The 23994-nt window shown below is 43.6% G+C and overlaps 1 protein-coding gene across 1 annotated transcript in view; it reads left to right on the top strand.

Moving 5' to 3' along the window:
- Nucleotides 1–23208, top strand: part of Stk39 (serine/threonine kinase 39) — a 263677-nt gene extending 240469 nt beyond the window's left edge. The window contains exons 17-18 of the mRNA XM_023719212.1: nucleotides 11311–11375; nucleotides 21682–23208. Of these exons, the coding sequence (XP_023574980.1) occupies nucleotides 11311–11375; nucleotides 21682–21756 (140 nt within the window). The 3' untranslated portion in view covers nucleotides 21757–23208. The remainder of the gene's footprint in view (nucleotides 1–11310; nucleotides 11376–21681) is intronic.
- The last annotated feature ends 786 nt before the right edge of the window (nucleotides 23209–23994 follow it).

Raw genomic sequence — 23994 nt, forward strand, 5'->3', positions numbered from 1 at the left:
CATGTGGGGTTGGGTTCTGAGGTTGCATTTTGTTCCTTCTCATCATTTTGCATAGCACTGTCTTCTGACCTTTGTTGTAGATCTTCATTGTAGTTATAACCTTAGCACGTACTGAAGTTCAGGTGCAGATCTACAAAGTGTACATTCAGCTGTGCCTGGCTTGGGTCTGGATCCTGTGCTCAGCTCCTTCCTACTCCTGCCCTTGGGGGAGAACTTGTTGTGCCCCTCTGGCAAGATTTTCTGCTCCTAGACTAGCTGGGTGGTTCTATCCTCCACACTCTCTGCAGGGATTGCAGCTGTAGGGTTACACCCTAGGCCTGTATGCCAGTCCTGAGCTGAGCCTGGAACGTACAAGATGGAGCAGTGGGGAGAGGCAGCTCTCCCACACACTCACCGGGCCTGGGCTAGAACTGGGTCTGGAGGTTCCTGGAACGTGGCAGAAATTCCTACTCGGCGGGCGGGGTGGGGGAGGTGTTGCGGAGTGGTGGGGGGCGTCCCAAGGGGGTGGAAGAGTATCTCACCCACGCTGTGCCTGGGTTGGGACCAGTAATAGGTCCGGCGGGCGCAGGGTAGCAGGAAGCTCTCCCACACACTCACCGGGCCTGGGCTAGGACTGGGTCTCAATTTCTGATTTTTGTTATTTGAAGAATCTCCATATTGAGTCAAGTTTTTTTATTTTTTAGGCTTCACATAGTGAAGATCTTGGTTAATCCTTGGCTTGATTTCTTGTATTAATGGATAAATTATACGGTCTTGCTGTGTACTTTATACTGCTGATAAACCCTTACTTTGAAGGCTTTGGAATAGGTCAGACATGAAGAAGATATCATTCCCTGGGGTAGTGCTACCTACTGTGGTCAAAGCCAGGCCCTCCCACCTCTGCGGGGTCGGCCCCATGTGTAAGGGAAGCTGTTCTGTGGGTAGCTGCCCCCAGTGCTGGGCTCAGAGTCCTTCGGGGCTCCCTGGACCACATCCTTGTGCCAGGTGGTCTGCTGCACGGGCTGCTCTTGCCCATACTCTAGACAGCATACCCGCCCCCCCCCCCATCAGTGTGCTTACTGTCTCATTAATCCTAACTTTCCCAAAGCTTTTCCTAGTCCAGAAGCCACTAGGTTCCATCTCTAGCTATGTGCGTTCTGTGAGTATGGGGCTGTGGAACAGCCGCTACGCGATGGGGGAGAGTGAGATGAAGGTGAGCAGGAGACAAAGTCGAACTAAGGAGTTAGATGCTACTTTTGGTGTTCCTTTGCCGTATCTCCCCTGCCTGGTTAGAACTTTGCAATTATGCAATTTGTGTTATTTGACAAGGTTGTAAAGACAATTTGGTGCTTATTTCTCTGTTTTTATTGTTAAGGGAATCATATGCATTGAAAAGGACAATTTTTTTTTTTTTTTTTTTTTTGTCTTCTAAATAGACTATATTTGGAGAGCCGTTGGCTGGTCATTTTAATTTGTTGTACTTGTGCTAGGGACTCTACCCTTAACAATGGTAGTGAAACTGTCATTAGGATCCCAGAGTGTATTTTGCCTTCATGCCTTACACGCAGATAGGCCTGCTGATGCCTCCAGATTGTGCTCCTGGATGTAAAACTCTTGGTTGGGACCAAGTTAAAACTCTTGGAAAAGCTCCTGTGTGGAACGTAGACATCTAAGACACTTAAATAAGACCTTGCTGTACGCACCAAAGACCTGTGAAGACTTTTTTTGAGAATACAAAAAAATAGTAAAACAATGGTAGGAATTCAACAATGGTTGTTATATTGCATTGTTGTCCTCAAATTAGTTGCTTAGATTATCAGACATAAGCCTGTAAAACTGGTTTAAAAAACTATAAAAAAAATTCACAAGGAGAAAAAAAACTAAGCATTAACCACTCCTTTTAGTAGACCAGCAGATTCATCAGTACAGTTACCCAAGCTACCCTATGTGCTTGCGTCTGCATTTCTTTTTCTCTTCTTCTTTCTCTTTCTCCTCATCCCAGTTGTTCCTGCCCTTGGAACAGTTTCTTCCTTTCACAGAAATCAAAATTAGAGTGATTTCCTCACTATAGCCATTCCGCTCCTAGGTAGCTACCCAGGCAAAAACAAAGACTCATTCATGGACGTTGACAACTTCAGCTTCCTTTGTAGTAGCCAAAATCTGAATTGCTCCAGGTATCCAACAAGACGTGTTAGCAAGCTGAGGTATGTTGTGCAGTAGGATGCTAGTGAGCACTGAGAGGGCGCGGATTCTTGGGCCTGGTTCAGCATGGATGACTGCACGATAATTATGCTGTGTGAGAGAAGCCAAGAGAAATGAATACTCCTTTTGCATGTATGAAATTTTAAGAAATAAAAACTAATCTGTAGTTACAGAAAACCAATGGTGATTTCCTGAAGAGAACAGAGACAGTGGGAGGAATGGCTGAGGCTGTGAAGACCTTTTGAGGGGAAGAGAGACGGACAACGCTTTGATTTTGGTGGTGGTCTCACAAGTGTCTCCAGATGTCAAAATTGACATTGTACACGAGTATTTGTAATGTGTGGTTGGTCAGTTGGCTTGGTAAGGCTGTTAAAAAACAAAAGCCTTGGGCTGGGGAGATAGCTTCACCATCTAGTGCCTGCCTGGCAAGTGCAAGGACCGTGTGCCAAGCAAGCCCACAAACCAGGCATGGTGGTGCACGCCTGTAATCCTAGCACTGGGGAGGCTGAAACAGGAGGATCACTATGAGTCTGAGCTACATAGTGAGACACTGTGCCCCTCACCGCCCCCAAAAAAGGCTCACCTCCCAACTACCTATATTAGTGTAAGAAGAGATATTGGTGTTAAAAGCGTGAATATAAGGTGTTAAAGGATGTGGCTGCAGTGCTGGGTTGGGGAGTGTCTGGCAAAAGCTACATAGCCTCTCTCCAGAAAAGCGCATACAGAGTTTTCCTTATAATTTGAAGGAGTTCAGAGCTTACTGCCACAGTTAAGACACCTATAGAATTTGCCGTTTTTCAAGGAGATAAAGTATTTTTCAACATTTGTATTTTCCCTCCTTTGTTTTACTAAGAATATAAATATTACTCAGCTATAAAAAGAGATAAACTTTTTTTTTTTTTTTTTTTTTTTTTAGGGAAGGGTCTACAGGGTATTCAGGGTCTCACTACTAGATCGGACTCATAGTGATCTGCCTGTTTACAGCCTCCCAAGAGCTAGGATTACAGGAGTGTGCCTCCACACCCAGTCTCAATTACCATCTCAGGGCGCCCCAGAGGCGGGGCTGGCATGGCAGGCCTGGGGATTGAACCCTGGCCCCTGCACCTGCTTGCAGGCGCTTTAATCTGCTGAGCTATTTGGCCACCCTTAAAAAAGATAAAACTTGAGTCTTTTATAGGTAAATGAATACAACTAGAGACCACTCTCATAAGTAAAATAAATCAGACTCACATGTGTAAACATGGTATTGTCTCCCTAGTGTAAGAACCTAAAACAGTAAATAAAAGCCAAAAGGTACAATGGATACTGTGAAAATAAATAGATTTTTATCTTCTTCTCAGATAGATGTTAGGAATTCTTGGGAGGCGTGACTTTAAAAATTTCCAATCTTATACAGGTTTTTTTTTGTTTTTTTTTTTTAGGTTTTTTGGTCTTTCTGAAGAGAAATGAAACTGTAAACTCACTGGTCTATCAATATGACTATCCAAATGAGGCTGTAGTTTTATTGATTATACCATTTCATTGCTTTCAAAATGAGCAATAATAACATAATGATTATTGGACACTTCCATTACTGTGCTGTTAGCCAGTTCATAAAACTACCTTAAACACATTAGAGAAAATTCAGGAGCAAAAAAACCAATTTTATGGTTGTGTTTTAGGGAACAGATTCTTAAAAAAAAAAAAAAAATTAAAAATTAAAGAGCAGATTCTGTATTAGCCAGTTTTGCTGTGCCAACCTGTTTCAGGTCCTTACATTGTGCACAAGATGGTACGAACAAACTGGAATGTACTCAGAGCCCAAGAATAGCAGGTATATGTCTCTCTTATTTCCCATAAATTACTTTCCCCGCTGGGTAATACTAATATTCAAATCTGTTGGACGTTTTGGTTCCCAAAGCTGTTTGCTTGTAATAGCTGCATCTCTTCTTTTTGTTGTTGTTTAGGCAGAGACAGGGTCTCATTGTGTAGCTCCTGCTGGCCTCACTTATAGCAGTCCTCTTGCCTCTGCCTCCCAAGGGCTGGTACCGCAGGCTTGCATCTCAGTGCCCCGCTAGAGTCTCTTCTAACTACTGCTTTTTCTCCCCACTCAGAATTTGGGTTGAGTGAAATGTGAATAAAAACTATATGTAAGGGTCAGCGAGATAGCTCAGCGGACCAAGCACCTGCTTAGGTAAGCTCAGGGACTAGGGTTAGATCCCTGGTACCACATGCTGCACTGTCCCTGCCCCGGGCATGGTGGTGCACACCTGTAATCCCAGCACTGGGGAGACTGTAAACAGGTTGATCACTATGAGTCTGAGCTACATAGTGAGACCCTGTACCAAATATATTTAAGAAAAAAACCAAAAAAACCTATATGGAGTATACTCATTTTCCACCTCCCTCTGATACTTTATCATTTCTGTTGCCTCATAAAATTGATAATGTGAGACTCCTCAGAGACATTAGCCATGTCCCATCTTTGTGTGGTCTTGGAGTTTTCCAGGAGAAAGGCTCAGAGGCTTAGATACGGACGCAGGCAGTTTTGAAGGATGTTTTCAAGATCCGTATCTGGTATCTGTCAGGGAGCAGAATACATGGAATTGGGCACATGGAGGGATTCTCTTAAGTTTCACCCATAGCAAAGGGAGCTTGGGAGCAGAGAAGACCCTTAAGAGTGTCCAGCCTGAGGCAGCAGGGCTGTTTCATGTTTGTAGCCTGTTACTGAATGTGGGCTGCTTTGCAGAAAAGGGCCTAACCTGGGTAGAGATAACTGTCTGAAGCTGACAGGGACTGAGCTGAATTATTGGCCACCAAAAGCCTTAGCAGATGGGAGAAAGTTGCCTCATTCCTACATCATGCCATGGTACTTGCTGTAGCCCACTCCTTGCGCTACTGGGGTCCACCTGGGCGTGGTTCTCACAAGACTGATCTTTTTTTCCTGGAGCAATGTTGAAAGGGGGAAGGAGGTCAGTCCTGTGAGTTAGTCTCAGTGGCAGCTTCTGCTCTTGTGCTTGCGCCGATCCTTGTCTTCATTCTATTTGTTTGTTTGTTTGTTTATACAGGCATGTGCCACTACACCGGGATTTGGGGCCGGCACAGCATGTGGTACTGGAGATTGAACCATGGTCCTTGTGCTTGCCAGACAGGTGCTTAGACCACTGAGCTATCTCCCTAGGCTACATCTTCATTCTCTTCTGTTCATTGTGGAGTCCTCTCACCTGGACCAGCTTTCTGCTAGTCTGTCTTGGGGGCTTCTCAGGGTTGGAGGTGACCCAGAATCTCCTCTGAGAAAATGTTTAAATGAGAAATGGTCAGTCCCTAAACTCATGATTGTGCAGTGTGTGATCCCTCATCCTCGGTGGAGATGAGCGAAGAGTTGATTTGCTTTGGGAAAACAAATGGGGTTCTCACTTAGGAGACAAATTTGTTGAGAGTCATAAAATATGAATAATTTTTCTATTTTAGGGTCTTCCCTGAGGTTTTTAGAGTCCTGGAACCTTCTACAATTGTATGCAAAATTTTGTGTGCATGCTTTAGGGGATATTGATTAGCTATGACTGACTTCCGTTGTCTCAAAGATTTGTTATTTACTCATATTTTCATCACAGACTGGCACTGGGAACAAGGCAGTAAACAGGACAGAGAAGGTCTGCACTAACTGGAACTTACATCCAAAAAATATTCATTAATGTCTAGCATGTCGCAGGGAAAAATTGTGGGTAAAGAGAAAGTTGGGCGTTGGACTAGCGAGTGGCTTAGGCCCATGTGGGCAGAATTTAGATGGCCAGGGGCTCTTGTGGAGCATGGTGCTTCTGGCATAGGGACCTTGGGAAATGCCATGGATTTTACCCTGAGCGGGGAAGACACCAGAAGGCTTGGAAAGAAGTGGAGCGCAGTCTGACTCCTGTCAGCAGACATACTGATCGCTAGGGAAGGCCAGCGGTGGAGGTAGGGCAGAAATGGGGAGACTCCTGTGGCACCCCTACATGAGAGAGAGCAGTGGCTTCTCTCAGCCTTTAGAAGAGGACATACAAGAAGTCACTGTAGATATGTTTCAAAATGCCACCTTTCAAAGAATAAGGTTTCATCTTGATCATAAAGACGGCTTAATCTAGTAGAGAAATCAGAACTCGCAGACGATTTCAGCACATAGTAAGAGCAGGGGTACCCCAAGACCTAAAAGAGATCTAGTTGAGGGAATTATTCTGCCTGGGAATTTAGGGTAGGAAATGGCAAAATAAATGGTACAGAGGGAAGTGGAGGAGACTAGCAGGGTTTGGAGTTTACCTAGAAGTTGAAGCGGTTTTACCTAAGGAGGCATTGTGTTCTAATTTGTGGCCCAGATTCCCCAGATAAGTGATGCACAGTGAAAGAGGACTGTAGGAAGCTGAGGCTGAGGGCAGGGAAACCAGGTAAGAACGCAGGTGTCTAGGGCAGAGGTCTCTCACGTGTGTTCATTGTTCTCTTATAATACACTGAGCACTGTTGCGGGCATTCTCCATGTATTGCCACAGTTAGCTCCCAGCCAACCCTCTTTGGTAGTAGGCACCACTAATGCCCACACGTCAGAACTGCAGCCCAGCACAGAGGCGCCCAGAACTTGCCCCAATCCAGGTAGGTCTCACAGCTCGAGCTAAGAGGTAGGATCTGAACACAGGCTCTCTGGCTCAAGATCTAGCGCCTCTCACCAAGATGTGAGCCTGGGGACTTGGGGACAGTAATAGAGAGAGACATTCTCTTTTATCCATTGCTGAAACATGACTGCCGTCACTTTGTATTAGTGTGGTGGCAATACCCAGAAGCAGCCTCGGCTCATCTTTCCGCCTTCCTTAGAGCTTGGATTTCCCTTTGTCATTTCCTGCTGCTGGTCTGTCAGTGTTGTGTAGGTAGCAGAGCCTCAGGGATTTGCTCTAGTTAGAGCAGTATTTGTGTGTGTGTGTGTGTGTGTGTGTGTGTGTGGTACCAGAGATTGAACTCAGGACCCTGTGCTTGCCAGGCAAGCACTTATCCTACTGAGCTATCTCCCCGGCCCCAAGAGCAGTATTTTGAAGTCATCACCTTGTAAGGTATCCCAGGATGGGCTGTGCTTGACTTTATTGACAGTGCCTCCCGCTCAGCGCTCGCTGGCCCTTTCATCCCCATAGGTCTTGCTGGGTATGAGTGGAACTGAATACATTAACTAACCACCACCGTGACAACAGTGCCTTATGAGATTGCTGTAGAATAAGCTACTGTCTGGGGAGAAAAATGTCTAAGGAGTGAGCAAAGATTTCAACAGATGCTTAAATTTTGAAAAATTATTGCAGGAAAAGATATTGCCATTTCTCTCCCTCAAAATATTCTCTCTTGCTGCGAACACGCTTATCCCACCATTTTGCAAAGCAGCTCTGGAGCCTTCTTCCCTGTGCATAAGTGGCTTCCTCCTCTGTCATGTCAGAGCTCCCTGACACATCACTTCTTGTATGGCGATTTACAGTACGGTGTGTCCTCATCCACCATGTTCGTTGGAGTGGCCCGCGCCCTCCCAGCTCTTCCCTAGGCGCAACATTATCATGTGAGGTAAACATTTCTAATTTAGGGCGCTAAGGGAGCCTTGCAGTACAATTGAGATAAGAAAGAGAACTTCAACTGCTTCATAAAGTGGCAAGAATAGTAATATGAATGTGTTTAAAGCAAGGGGCAGTGTTTGCAGGACTGTTAATGGCAGTATGTCTTTAGTAATTTCCTCAAAAATTAAAACATTCACCATATTTTTTATCATCTATCTTTGGAAGACTCAAGATGCAACCACATGCTGTACATATTCACTAAACAGCTGTTCCTCTTCTGTCCAAATGGAGAGGATTTTAGTAGTGCAGAGAATTTGTAGAGAAAGCAGTGCTTGGAGACTGCCAGAGGAAGGTCCGCTCTGCTGCCCGGCCCTGGGTACAGTACCGCTGAGTAACCTAACTCCCTCCCCTCTGGGTTTAGAGCTGGGGAGGCATAAAGCACCAGCGTATTTCCGTGTAGCTGTTAATTATATCATTATAGTTTCACAAAGTGTACTATTTGTGATACCGATTACACCATAGGCACCAAAAAGGCAAATAGAAACCTCCAGGCCTGACAGGTACTGAGGTATGCAAGCCTTAAGCGCAATGCAGAAAACAGAAATAGGTCCCCAGGGCCTCCAGGCCTGTTAGTGGCCCTGTTTTTCCAAATGACAGCACAGCAATAGGGACTGAGGTTAGTAGCCTGGGGAGGAGGACAGGTAAGCGCAGAGGGGGCCACAGAGTCCCCGTAAAACCAAGGGAATGCATTTATTTGGGAACACGGAGGAAGGAGTTTATTTCGGGAAGCTGGGAGGGGTTTGAAATGAGTGTGATGCCCACTGGGCCAGAGGGCTTCTTAAAGCGATAAGTTCAGTGGTCTCTACACCTGGGTAGGAAGTGCTAAAAAGTCATAGCCAGCCCTACCCAGCTCTTCTTTCGCTGCTCACGTTCCAGGTAAGGAGTATTTTTATTTTTGAAATCCAGGTGCACAGTCAGGAGAAGGGAGAAAGCAGTGACACCCATCTTTTTAATGAGCATTGCTACTGGAAGAGAAATTAGCATCACCCTGAATTTTATGTGATGTCAGTTAAATGAAGGTGTTTTATAGCACTTTACCACAAATTAGAATCAACTAAATTGAAAATAAGCCTAGCAGCTGGGATAAGTAATCAGGTAAGTGGCCAGTTTTGCTATTTTTGCTCTGAGCTGAAGACAGAATTTGAATTTCTAATGTCCCAGAGGTGTGGGTCTCACAATTGAGCCTGGATCCTGGGATGATTGTTTAGGGTGCCAGCAACTCAGGGTAGCCTTCTCGCCTGCAGCGTGCTTTGCTGCCCCGGAGCCGACCCACGTGCACAGGAGAGAGGGCCCTGCACTTGCAGAGCATGGTGCTCTGGTTTTGGCTGAACATTAGGACAGACTGAAATTAGATGACCCAGAACAAGGCAGTAAATCATCCACATTAACGGATCCTCTCTAATGAAAGAACTGAAATTCATGTGAAGACTTTGTGGTCCCTCATAAAATTGCCCCAAATCAGAAGCGCTATTATACCACGTTTATGACCTAAGAAGATGGTTACCGTCTTCACTCGCCGCAATTTGTGTGTAGTCAGGATGCCCTGACAACATCAGTCCTGGCTCCGGTGGATGGGCTTTTCCAGCAGAGCTTTGTACGCCAAGAGCCAGTGTTTCTTTCCTGAATTACTGGATGATCTTAGCATCCAGGCTTCTGCTGAAACCAAAGGAAGCTTAGCAGTGCTGACCATCATGGGGTTGGTGGCCCGGGCCAGGTGCTGTGTGTGGCCTGCCTCTGAGTACATGAGCAGGGATAGAGGGGGTGGGGGGAAGGAGGGTGGGTGTTGGTGAAACTGTGCAGACTGCTCCAAGAGCAAGGAAAGAGGGCAACAGCTGCAGACAAAGCGATGCTTGCAAGGATGGTTTGTACTGAGAAGTCTGAGCAGTGCATAGTTTTCATGTTTTTCTTTGTCCACTCTGTGGATTAGATGAAATAAACTAATCTATAGCAGATCTTTGACTCTCAATTGTTTTCTGTCAGCCTCAGAGAAAAAAATTATACATAGCTCCTTCTATTTTCCACTTATAAAGTTTCTGCTTGAGACACTGTTCTCAAAATACTTCCCTTTTGTTTTCTCCTTTTTTTTTTTTAAACATTCATTTATTGTGTGTGTGTGTGTGTGTGTGTGTGTGTGCGTGTGTGTGTGTGTGTGTGTGTGTGGCCAGCTCAGCCCACCAGGGGGCGGGCTGGCTGGCTGGCATGTGGTGCTGGGCGATCGAACCGCGGTCCCTGCGCTTTAGCCAAGCCTGTTCCATGTAGGTGCTTTAGACCACTGAGCCATCTCTCCAGCCCTGTTTTCTTTCTTTCTTTCTTTCTTTCTTTCTTTCTTTCTTTCTTTCTTTCTTTCTTTCTTTCTTTCTTTCTTTCTTTCTTTTTTTTGTCAATTGAGTGTTTGTTTATTTATTTATTTGCAGAATCAGGGATTGAACTCAGACCCTTGTGCTTGCCAGGCAAGCGCTTATTCTACTGAGCCATCTCCCCGGCCCCTAGTGTTTATTTTTTTAAACAATAGAAAGTAATTTAAAAATGAGAAATGATACAGAATTTCACTAAACCAAATAATTAGATACCCAACTATTAAAGCAGATAATTTTTTTATTGTGACATAAAAGTACAAATAGGACCATCTCTCTTACTTGTTTTAGTAGTGACTTCTTCCCTAACCCATAGCCCTTACTGGACTCTTGGTAGTAGTTTAGCCTTGAGGTTTGTTGGAAAAAGCAAAGTGTTAAATTTACATGGACATTACCTTTTGGTAATTCTGCTCATGAATAATGCCCCAGTCAGAGCAGTCACCAGGAAAAGCTGCTCCCCTGCTGAGGTGTCAGACACCTTGAGACACCAGAGAGAGCAGGGACAGGTCTCTGATGAGTCTCACTGATTCTGAAAACACATCTTCTGAGCTACAGACTGACAGCCTGTGGCGCCTGACCCAGTGGAGCCGACTCAGGTATTGTTCAAGGTGACGCTTCTGGGGTCTGACAGATTGCTGTGTTTGGAAAGCGCTGAGATGCACATAGAGGTCAGCGGTGGTATTTTGTTGCTTAGATAAAAATGGGTGCAGAGACTTGAGTGAAGTTGAGTGAATTTATAGGCCAGGAGTTCATATGTGCTGACCTGTTATTTCCCAAGAAAGCTTTTCATAATCTCTTTGTTTTGTTCCATCCTCTTCTGGCTAATAAATTTCTCAGTAATGAGTATTTAGAAGAACAGAATGGTTGAGATTGGGGACTGCTATCATTTCTCCTTTCCACTAGAAAGTAATTTCAAATTTTATTATTTGAAATGTGGGTTTGACATACAGTGATTAATTCAGATGTGCATAGATACAAGATTGCCAAAATGATATAAATGGTTGTAGAAAATATCTGTAGGAGAATAATTTGGTCATTTATATGGACTTTGTAATGTCTGTGAAAGAAATGCTTTTGCAGTTTATTGCATCATTAGTCAAATTTTCTGAATCATTGATGTGAAAAATCTAGCGTTATTGGAAATAATTTGGACACTTTTTTCCCGTGTTTGTATTTTCCAGTGGCTGCTAATTTACAGAAGATTGTAGATGATCCCAAAGCTTTAAAAACATTGACATTTAAGTTGGTAAGTGGAAAGTTATGGAAACAAGGTAATATTTTGCCACATTATTGCCAACAAAGAATAGAAATATAGTGTAACCATCCTACTCTGTGATTTTGTTGTTGTTGATGTTTTCTTTGGAGATTGATTTTTGTATTTGTCCTTTTGCTGGGCAACATGTGGGAAAATCTTTTGATCCTGCCCGGAAATGTCCTCCTCTCTGAGCAGAGCTGGGCCTTTCCCCATCGCCCCCATCACCTCTTTCCCCATCACCTCTTTGACTAAGAGCAGTCACTTGAGGAACGGAACACCTGGATGGATGTTTTTGCTTCCAGGGTGTATGGCGATTTGACCATACCAAATTAGTCTCTATTCAAAGCAGCATTCTTACTGTAGCTGTCCTGAGGCAAAAGCCAAGCAGTTCTAACTTTTAAAAATAGAGACTGATTGTTGTGGAAATGATGTAGGTAATTGGACGGGGTGTGGAGGCTCACTGCAAGCTAGTGACTAAAGACACATCTTACCTTCACACGTGAAAGCACAGTAACAGGTTTTGTCGAGAGTATATATATGTTAACAATTTTTATGCACTAGTGATTTTAAGCAGCACCAGGTGGTCACAGAGCTGTGGCCTCCGGGGCTTTCTGGGCTATGAGATGGTAACCACAGCTGCCAGTGGAGAGCAGGTCCTGATGCGTGGGTGAAAGCAGCCTTGCCCGCAAGTTTAGCAAGTAGTACATTGGACAAATAAGTGACTATTTTAGAATTATAGATTAAGCTTATCAGAGGCCACTGAGAATGCCACGAGTAACTTAGAATCTAGATGACCAGTTCGTGATGACAAGCACAGTGTATGTGGATGATCTGCTTTGTCTCTTGTGAGAATTAAATGAAAAACGTGTGGGGCCCAAACCATTATATATTTAGTTGCTATAAATGCGAACCTGGTGATGATTTATAATTAATGTTTCAAGTCCTGATTCTCATCTTATTTTAGTTAGCCAGATTGTGTGATTAAAAGATAATACAAAGCTAGGCATGATGGTGTAGACCTGTAATCCTAGCACTGTGGGAGGCTGAGGCAGGACGGTTGCAACGTTGCATGCAGCTTGGGCAATGTAGTGAGGCCCTAGCTCAGTAAAAAGGAAAAAAAAAACTATAGTTGAGGAGATTCTTTCTCTTCTGCTAATAAAAGAACACTTTATCTAGACATGGGGTGCTAGATTAACAGATTGTAAAACGCATCATGTGGTTTGAGATTGTACTGTCACCTTTGCTGTTTCTAATTCATTGTAGTTTTGTAAACATGTTTGTTCATGTGACAGCATGTACTGGGAAAATGGCACCCTGTGTCAGTGTTTCTGTCCAGTGTGAATTTCCCTCTAGTTCTTATGCCACCTCCAGAACATCTTCCTAATTTTTGGTATGCAAACAGAAAAAGCATTAGAAACCGTCATGCTGACTTATTCCCACTAGCTCTAAATTTGCTTTCCTGTAAAACACACATAGTAGCACTGGCCCTTTCCTACCATCAAAGGTTTTATAAGCACAGCTGGTGTGTTCTCTGGAGGTAAACAGTAAAAAGAGAACAACATTCTTATCTCCTCCGCCATCAAGTCTGTAAGTTTCCTAGATTTTCCTTCATTCTAGCACCTTAGTGAGGATCCTGTCACCTTCAGAACCTGCTCCCTTTGCTGACAGTCCCCTGGGTTCCTCTGTGGGTACCACTCTGTGGCCACAGACAGGACTCCGGCTGTAGTTCCCAGATGTTCCCAAGGGTTAGGCTCTTCACTGTCTTCCTGCAGAGGCCATAGCCTGAGCAGCCACAGCTCTTGCTGGCAGGCGCTCCCGTTAGCTCTCCCATGTACCTGGATCTGGGGGCAGGTCCCTTCTGTCTTGGGAGCCTGTGCCCCCATGTGGTTTACTTGGCCACGACCCACACCACAGAAGCTGCAGAGTGCTCTGGCCTGGCCCATGGCCACATGTCAATAGTTCTTCCTCCTTAAGGCTTCAGGGTTTCCTGTATCTACATGGATCCCTCCTTTTGAGTGACTGGATATAGTCACACTAGCTGAGACTGAGTCTATTTTGTACCTCATTTCTCTGGCATAGGAGAACCCTCGAAGCAGATCTATACACATGTTCCTTCTTACTACAGCTTCACAGTGTGGCCTGTGGTGTTCTCGGTAAATGGAAATTGATGTTTCCCCCAAAGCGTAAAGATGTTTAACAAAACCAAACTCAAGAGTAACCTTCTAATTCTGTCACTTAACTCTCATCCAGCCCTTGTTAAAGCCTGAGAGGGTTTCTTTGTTGTTATCAGCAGCCAACCAGATTGAGGTCCACTTGACAGAACTAATTTGAACCAAGTTTTTGGCCTCATCTTCTTTAGGCCACTGTCATCCTGGTAATACTTGAGAGATTCGCATGCATTGCCTTCGTTCAACAATGCGGTTATTTTATTAAAGAATAAAAGATCAAAGTGTTTGAGCAACGTTGTTCCTCATAAGCTGCTACTGCTATTGCTGCTGTGTATGGTCCTTTTATCTCTCAGCTGTTTATTCTGATTTCAATCTCAGAGACTCATTGCTTTCCAAAAAAGAATGTCAGAGGTATGACAATTGTCTGAAGAAGAGCATTATCTTGGTACTGTGGTTCTTTACCTCCCTGCACCACAACTTCATTCAGGGGACCATGGGAGCCCTTTAAAAACGTCCCGAGCACCCAGGTCCTATGCTGATTGCTGGTGGTGTAGCCTGGACTTTGGGGATTTTGACAGCACGTCCTGACGATTCCAGCGCCTTGCCAATGTGGGGACACATCCTGTAGATGACCCAGTGACCATCTCCTGCCCCTTCCCCATCCTGCCACTTTGTTCGAGTTTGAAAAAGCTGTCTCTCTTCATCTTGTGTATCTGCTTATACAACAAAACAGTAGCCCAGGAACAAGGATATTGATTATATAGAGAAAAGCACATTTACTTTTCTTCTGCACAGTGAAATCTCTAGCCCTGTTTGACAGATAATGTGACACAGCACATATGATTTCCATCCTCAGCTTAGCCAGGGGCTGGGAGATCAGATTCTTTTCACTTTTAACGAAGCGATTTGATCCTATGGGGCATTTCAGCTCCAAGACTGCATGCTTTGACTCTGACATATCAGTACCTTGTTAGTGCTGTTTTAAGTCTTAAGATAGGTCTTTATAAATACTTAAAGTTAGTTTTAAATTTGCTGCCTTGAGCTTTTGTCCTGTAGGTAAATGTCCTTTCAATGTGGGATGTTTGAAATTGCACTAGTGAAATATGAACTCAGCACCCAGTTGGTACAGTTATATGAGCATTATAGATTTCAGTTGCTGATATTTGGTAACATTGTATGCATTTCAGATAGAGATTTCATAAGCATTTTAGCAAGTTTTTAGAAGTTCTCATCCTAGGCACGTTTAGATGCTTCATAACTAAATCACCGTTTCCCAGAATGTAGGTAAAATCAGGGCTGAAGTGGGGAAAACTAAGACTTTGTTTTCTCTCCTTGATGAAAAGGATGAGATGAAGATCTGAAGAGAAATGGCTAGTTCAAGAGCACGCTTGAGGGGCCAGGAATATAGCTTAGTGGCATAAGCGCCTGCTTGGCAAGGTCCCGAGTTTGATTCCTGGTACCACAGAAAAGAAAAAAGAAAAGAATGCACTGGGAATCCCAGCCCTCCGAAAGCCTGAGGCAGGATGGTCCCACACTGGAAGGACCCTGAGCAGTTTAAAGCCTTGGGGAGACCTTCACTCAGCAATAAAGGGGAAGGAGAGTGCTGTGCCGAGGCCGTGGATCCGGACCTTAGTACCAGAAGGGAACAAGGCCCACATGGCAGCCTGGGCCTTGAAGGCTCCTAGTCTAAAGCAGTGGCTCTCTAGGTGTGGTCCTCGAACTGACTTAGTCTGGACCCTGGAGCTCCGTGAAAATGTTAGTGTTAGTCCACATCGCAGGCCCCAGGAGGTGGCCTTCCTGGAGCCGAGACACAGGAATCTTTTACAAGCTTTCTAGGTGGTTCTGATGCTTATGGCATTTGAGAACCAGTGCTGAAGGCAATTTGAAGCTGTACAGTTTTGGGAGGGTCTGGAAAAGATGAGCAGTTCTCTACAGTGCCTTCAGATCACTTGGGAAGCTAAAAAAAAATTGCAGCACACAGGCCACACCCCAGACCCGTTCAGTCACAGACTGGGGAGTGGGCACAGGGATTGGCTTTCCAGTCTCCTGCTGGTTCCCAGTGCACCTACGATGGGGTGGGGAGGATCCTGGTGACAGATGCTGGGGCACGAGCCACGCCTGCTGGCCTAGCTGGGGGTAAGGAGAAGGTGCCTCTTGAATGAGAGCACAAGTTCATGACTTAGCAACTCACAGGAATTTGGGGTGGGTCCTAAGAATTAAACTGCTGATTAACAAGAGAAAAGCACACAAATTTATATAATGTGAGTTGTGTATGACACAGGAGCTTTTATAAGGAATGAAGACACAATGAAGCTATTAGAGTTGAACCCTGGTAATGGAATTGCACAGTAAAAATCAGTAGATTGTGAAAATGTAAAGGGACTTGAATGAGCATGGTGAATGTGGAAAAGTGCCTGTGTACGTAGAAGTTGTTGACAAGGTTGATCAGTCTTCTGTGAGCTTTGACTTTCCTCTTCCAGGTACAGGAAGGATTCTTTCCTTGAGGGAGATTTAGTTCCTGTTACAGAGAAGGTCAGAGTACCTTTCCTGCTATTTATAGTGCTTAATTTAGAGCAGGATGCCAGAGTAGCATATTTGGAGACATGCACTTAGGAAGGGCAAAGATGGCATGTTCTGGCCACCTCCTTCACTTTGAAGCCAAGGCTCAGAAGGCATAGGTGTCAAACCTCTGAGGTTCCCCAGTACCCCACTTTAAAGCAGGAGAAGTTTATTTTGGTTTACAGCCTTAGATGGTTGAGTCCATTGTTGATCTGGTTCAAGGCAGATATGACCTTGTGGAAGGCCCAGTAGAGAAAACTTGCTCATTCCTGGCAGCCAGCCAGCAAAGAGACAGAGGGAAAGTTCAGAGACATGAGTGTGCCCTTCCGGGTCATGCCTCCTGTCATCCACAGGTTCGGCTCAGGTGCAACCTACCAACAGTTATGATTGATGGACGGTGAGTGTAGAGCTGCCCTGATTCAGTCCCCTTCCCAGAGCCATAACTGCAAACGTGTGAGACTTTGGGGAACTCATTAGACCCTTAACTGGCTAAAACTGATAATGGTAGTGCAAGTCACGGCAGCACTGTCAGACTGTGAGTACTCATTGCTCTGTAAGAAGTCATCACTGTAAAAAGGTGAAGTCGCTTTTACTCAGGAATTTTCCTAATGAGGCAGGATATGGGTTTTTTTAATCTAATTTCAGCTTGAGGATACATCCTTTTAGTATTCCATGTCATAAAACGGAAACCACTTGTGCCAGATGCTGAAGTACAATCATAGTTTCTAAGAAAAACACTGATGTTGTTTGGTTGTAAATTCAACTTTTTAAAAATGAAACCCTATTTTTGTTTGTTTTATTTTGTTTGTATTTTTAGGGAAGGGTCTATAGGGTGTTCAGGGTCTCACTACTAGATCAGACTCAGTGATTCTCCTGTTTACGACGGGCTCCCTAGAGCTGGAATTACAGGCACACGCCACCACGCCCACTCTCAGTTGCTGGCTCAGCATGCCCCGGGGGTGGGGCTGGCATGCCCAGCAGGGGTGGGAGGAGCAAGCCCCTGCCCCCCCCCCCCCCCCAGCCTGCTTGCAGGTGCTTTAATCTACTGAGCCATTTGGCTGGCCCTAGGAATTTTCCTAATGAGGCAGGATGTTTTTTTTAAATCTAATCTCAGCTCGAGGATATATCCTTTCAATATTTCATGTCACAAAACAAATCACTTCTATTGGATTCTGAAGTACAATGATAATTTCTAAGAAAAACACTGATAATTTTTCAGTTGTAAGTTCAACTTTTTTAAAATGAAACCCTATTTTTATTTGGAAGAATAACTAATGAAATGCTATTTTTGTTAACATGTAGTAAGTTCAGTGTTAACTGTTTGACAGACATTTTCCCCCAAAAATGAACAGAGTGAAGCTGACTCTTTAAAAAAGGGGGCTGTATTTATTTATCAGTAATAAATTCAAGGGCCCTGGGAGATGGCACTATAGAAGAAGCGCTTCCCTGGCAAGCGCAAGGGCCTAAGTTCAATCCCTGGTTCTGCCAAAAAATAAAAAAATAATAATAATAATAAATTCAAGCTTTCAAGTAATAAAGTTATAGATAACTTGCATTTACTATTTTAAATTTGACAGCCCCCATACTTAAGCTAAAAAAAACAGTTATATTTTCTTATGGCGTTGATGATAGGTGATATTAATGAATATGATTTGTTGACATTGTATAATGAAAGTTTCATATTTATAATGAAAAATGTTAACATTTGGAAGATCTGCACAAACTCAATGATGCTTAAAAATCATGCATGAATAACAGATCTGTTCCAAAGGCAAGCTAGATAAATGGATTTTAATGTAACAGAGCACAAAAAGTTCAGGGCTGTAGTTTCACATTCCGCATCACAACTGACCTTTAAGAAACTAGTACTTAGGAAGTATACTAGCAAGTGATACCCACAGCCATTTGGAAGAGCCATTAAATGCCCTCCCCTTTTTTAAGTACATATTTGTGTGAGGGTGGATTGTCTTTATGTACCCTGGGAGAAACAATATAACGGAGTGGATTAAGTGCAGAAATAAGTGTAAGTATCCAGCTGTCTGTGATGAAGCAAGACATTAAAGAGGGTTGCAAAATAGGAAAACAGTGTTAAGTCTTCTCAGTAGCTTTGTTGTTAGTCTTTGGTGGGGGCACTATTATTTTTCAGTACAGAGTTTATTTTGTCAACATGTAGTGAGTTTATTATTACTGATATGTAACGAATCAAGTACTTAAGTATTTCTTTTTTAACTTCTAAGGTCGTATAATAAGTGTAGCCTAGGGCCACAGATAGCTCAGCAGTCTGAGTGCCTGCCTAGGCAAGTGCAAGGACCCTGGTACGGCACTCCATACAGGCCCCATCCCAGGCACACTGTGGTAGCCATCAAGACTAGGCATAGTGGCACGTACCTGTAATCTCAGCACTGAAGAGGCTGAAGCAGGAGGATAGTTACGAGTCTGAGCTGCATAGTGAGACCCTGTACCAAATACAAAAAAAATTTTTTTTGAAGTGTAACCTTCATAAAAGTTTTTTTTTCAAGTATAATGATTATTACATTATTTTAAAATATTTTATACATATTATTTTACTGCTGAAATATTATAATACTTCCTGAGTTTTAATTAAGACAGTGACTAAAATAAGAGAACCCATGCAAACGTACGCATTTTGGAATCCTCAGTGATACTGAAGAGCGTAAGGAAATCTCGACCCCTAGAGTGTGAGCAGTGCTGCTTGAGTGGCTCTCTCATCCCTGTTCTCTGAGTGCCAGGATCCTTTGCCTATAGTTGTCCTATGTATGCTGGTGGCACAGGCAAGGAGAAAAGAGGAGAGTGCCGTGCAGGTGGGAGGGCCCCTGAGTGGCCGAGCGAACATGGCCCCTCTGGGGATGGTCCAGGAAATAAGCCTGAACTCTGCAGAGCAGCCAGGCGCTGGGCACAGAGGTGGGACAGACTCAGGAGCCGCCCCACAGCAGGTCCACTGTAATGACCACAGCCTGCCGTCCGTCCCGTCCCCCCCCCCCCCCGCTCTCACTGTGTGTGCCCGCTTCAGTTAATCTCACTGGAAGGATTTCTCTTTTGTTTCACTTTAACCACTGTTGAACATTTTGATTTTGTTCTGGGTCATTTTAACCTCCTGATACTCGCATTGCCAAACGTCCGCTGTGGCTTTTGTGTTTCTGGCACCTGCGAAGCCTTTCATGCGCTTCTCACTTGCAAGGTGGCCCTGCTTTGTCACCAGCAGCACTGTAGTTGGTCCTCAGATGTTTGTCACTCACCTGGCCCTCACTCAAATTGTCTCTGCCAGCAGTCAGTGGGTTGAGTAAATGATGTTAGCAAGAGCTGTATGGGAGAGAAGAACGAAAGGCTTCAGAGGGCAGATGCGCAGATTGGCAATAGGATGAGCACGCAGGTGGGGGAGGTGACTGTCACAGTGTCTGCGGGCAGATGTGCTTGGAGACATCTTGGCTGAGTCGCCTGCTGTGTGCAGTGAAAGGCCCTGGGCCTCTGCTCTCACTGCCCCTGCAAGGCAAACAGTGAACATTACAGTTCGCTGGACAGCGCATCCATCGAGGGAAACTGGGGGTTGGACAGGCACAAGTAGACGCCAGTCTTTAGATAATGACTACTGTCCTGACGCTTTAGGTTACTGCTTTTCTTATATAAGCATTAATGACAACAGTGAGTTAAGTGTTAGCTTAACTGAATTGAGTTTAAAAGTTATTTAAAATATTTTCTGGTTAGCTGCTTTGGTTGTGGAAAATCCTAGAGTTGACAGGCTCGCATCTTGCACTCTTTGGGAACATGCCGCAGACACACGTCTCCAAGTCATGCTAGGTGGGCTACTTGCAGTGATTGGACAAGTGCATCTTCCACAGGAAACTAATAGTTTTCACAGTAATTTAGCAGGAATTAAGCCCAGGAAAAATTGATGTAATCCTTTTGGTAATCATCCATTCCTAGGCATTCATCAAACTTTTTCCTCCTTATTAATTATGGTACCTACATAATGTCCAGTTCTGATTCACATACTGTAAGATAAAGAGGAAGCTTAGAATGGTAATGTGTGAGCAGTGTGTTTGTGTGTGTATGTGAGTGCTGTGTGTATAAGAGGAAAGAAAAGATGAGAAAAGAATTTAAAATAATTACAACTTAGGAGAGATTTAAAAGGCAATGGCTTATTTCCAATTCCTTATGATTTCAAAGTAGGAAAACCAAAACATTTGACTGTATAATTTGGGCCAGTTCAAGGCAGTTAATAAGCTTCTAAATGGTACAACAAAACTGGGTCCTGGTAAAGAATTTTGTTTTGTGTTAATCAGCTCTCTGTTGCTATAACAAATATACCTAGGACAATCAGCTTACAAAAAGAAAAAGGTTTATTTGAACTCACAGTTTCAGAGGCTGTAGTCCATGATCACTTGGCCCTTGTTGTTTTGGGTCTGTGGTGAAGCACCATGTCATGGTAGGGCTGCATGGCTTTACACTGGGAAACAAAAGAGAGGGCGCAAGGTGCTGAGCTCCTACAGTTCCTGTCCAGGGCACAGCCCAGTGACCAGAATGCCTCCCACTCGGCCCTCTCTGAAAGGTTCCGTAATCTCGCTGTCTGCCACTGTGAGGACCCAGCCTTTATCTCACACTTAGACAGATTGGGGGAGTATGCTCAGCATCCAGCTAGGGAAGCAGAGACCCTTCCTGTAACACTCACTGTCTGGTGTTTCAGTTGCAGTTGCCTGCAGACCATCCCAATATGTGGTGATTACTTTGTTTTTTCTGGCCAGTTTTACAGCAGAGATATTAGGGGCTAATTCACTCCCTGATGACTTATCTAATCTGCTTTGGTTATTTTCACAATTTCTGAATAATCATTACCAACAGGATATAATTAGAAAATACATTAAGAGTAATTCATTGAAAATTTTTGGACTAGGTACAGTTTATGAGGTCTTCAGTTTAATCCCTAGATCTTCAAAAATAAATAAATAAATAAATAAATAAATAAAAATAGCTTAGGCAAGCACAGGGACCAGAGTTCGATCCCTGGCCCCACATGCCGTGTCAGCCCCACCCTTGGGCACACTGAGCTGGCTACCAAGTCCAGACGTGGTGGTGCACACCTGTAATCCCAGCACTGGGGAAGCTGAAAACAGGATCCCCATGAGTCCAAGCTGGATAGTGAAACCCTGTACTAAAACCTAAAATATTTTAATAAATAAATAAAATAAAAAGTCTTGAAAGAGCTGCTTGGCCATCATATTTCCTTGGCAGTTCCACAGCCGAAGCCTGGGGTGATGGTATTTTAATGCGTAGCAGCTCCTTCCCGGCTCCTGTTCTGTAGTTGAGGTCACAATGGCCAGATTTCTCCCTGTCTCCCCTCCCCCTTTATTTTGCAGTGCTGGGCATCAGACCGTGACCAGACTTCTGACGGCACAGAGTACCAATGGGGATTCTTGGGCTCTACCCTGAGAGAGCCGGCCGCCTGGTTCTGCAGCATGCCATGCCTCTGCTTGCGGCTACCATCATGTAAACAAGTTTTTAAAAATCCACAGCAGTGACAATTCAGAACTGAAGGTTTCTTTTTTCCCTTTCAGGCTTCTGGCTGCGATGGGTCAGAGATTCCTGATGAGGTGAAGCTGATTGGGTTTGCTCAGCTGAGTGTGAGCTGATGTCTGTCCCCGGCCAGCACCCTGATCTGTCACCCGCTCCCCTCCACCCACTCCCCACCCATGTCCTCCTGCCCCTCACTCCCAGTTCCCAGCAAAATCGGAAGATTGTGAAGAGGCCGGCTTCATTGAAATGGGATAAAAATAATTTTTTAAAACTTGCAACACTCCGAGTTCTGCTTTATTCTCTAGCAATCCACAGTATGAGAACAAGCAAATGCCACAGCTGCACGACTGTTGCTGATTTTTCCAAAAGCTACTTAATATTCTTAGCAATCAATTCGGATAGCCCTTAAGTGAAAAGAATCTGAAATACACTCAGGTGGTCCTATTTATTGGCAACAAAAGGAATTTTCTATTAGAAGCCTATTTCTCCTTTCATTGTTGTATTTCTGTTATATTAGTTTAATTGTACATTTGACTATACTGCCTCTTTTATGTTGTACTTAGAAATTAATATACTTACAAAATTAAGATTTATTAGCCAAACTTGAATTCTAGTTTTAAAACTGACTGTGAATTTTATTTTTCATATATTTATGCATTACACATCTTAGCTATAAGAAAAAAAAGTTTTGATTATATGCTTCTTGCAGTTAATCTCTTGTTATTTAAACAAAAAAAATTTTCAGGTCTATCTTTGGAGTATTTGTAACTTCTAATTTTTGAAATGACTGAATTAGGAACTTGGATGCTTATTCTTTTGGTTTGTTTGCCTAAAAACCAATCCACAATCTGATTGTCTCTGGGGAGAAGGAGGTGCCTTGCAAACTTCCATATCAAGAATGTGCCTGAGGCTTTTTCCTTTGGACGAGTCTCAGATCTAAAATTTCCTCTACATAAGGTGGCATATGTAAGTTTTGCTTCATTGGAACATTTAGAACGCTATAAAAAAAGTTGCCATTCTGTTAGATTGCTAACTATATACTCATCTCTGATTTGGCTCTACATAAGTGATAGGATTTGTTATTTTAACGGTGATAAACTTGAAAATACCAGAATCTTGAGTTTTACTTGAAATTCTGCAGCATTCCCAGGTGGAGTGAAAGTGATAGAAAGGGTTTTGTGCAATGACTGAAAGGTAGAAGTGCTGTCAAGTTTCAAGAATAAATACTTTCCACCCAATTAGCCCTCTGCTTGACCATGTATTATGGAACTAGTGAACCTTAGGATTTTCAAAATTGGAGTCTCAACTTTCAAGGAGATGGGCTCCCAGGATGGTACCATCGCTCTTTCCTAGCTAACCCTAGATACGGCAGCTCTTTAATGTACTTTAAAAAGCAAATATATATTACTAAGGAAAAAAGTTATTTATAATTGCCTTGTCATAATTGTTAAGGTATTCTAGAGCCATTTGCATACAATTTAATGTAATTTCATTCCATTCTATTGTTTACACAATGATTACTCAAAGATGACTGCAAAGGTAAAAGGAAAATAAAAGTGTATTGCACAATGAAACTGTGTCACATTGCTTCTTGCCTCTATTTCATGTTATCTGCATTGCTGCAATGATATTTAGCACTTTCATAAAAGGCCTAGTAAGAATTAACTAGTGAGAAGGGCCCTAGAGGAAGAATACAGCATCGGTCCAGTCACAGAGGATTGGATTTGACAACTAACTGGAATTAACTTGAGGAGAAAATGAAAGGCAAACATTCACACTCCATGTAGATAGTCTATGAATTGAAAACAGCAGGGCTACGGGGGACAGTAGAAAGTAATTCCTTCCAACCACTTCATTCTCTTTAATGCTAGGGATGCTGAGGCCCAGGGTGGGTAAGTGACTTGTCCATGTCCCTGCACAGAGCTGCTTGCTAAGCTGGACTCCAGGGCACATTTGCCTGACATTCAGAATGTGTTCTTTAGACAGTCATCTGTACAACTTGCGGGTATATCAGCGTAAGCCAAGACTCATCTTCTACTCAATAACCTGGTAATATTGTTTAATGCTGTATTTAATTTACACTCATATTTCTCCTTCCTAAAAACACTTCACATAGCTCATGTACATTATGTAATAGGATAAAGATTTAAAAGCACATAGAAAACTTAGGATGGGGGCCGGGGAGATGGCTCAGTGGAATAAGCGCTTCCCTGGCAAGCGCAAGGGCCTGAGTTCAATCCCTGGTTCCACCACCAAAAAAAAAAAAAAAGAAAACTTAGGATGGAGGGAGGATAAAAATTGGTTTACAAGACAAATGAAAGTGTTAGAACACAGAAAATTCACTGTGAGTACCT

This window comes from Octodon degus, unplaced genomic scaffold (genome assembly GCF_000260255.1).
Source record: "Octodon degus isolate 3935 unplaced genomic scaffold, OctDeg1.0 scaffold00065, whole genome shotgun sequence".
NCBI lineage: Eukaryota > Metazoa > Chordata > Mammalia > Rodentia > Octodontidae > Octodon > Octodon degus.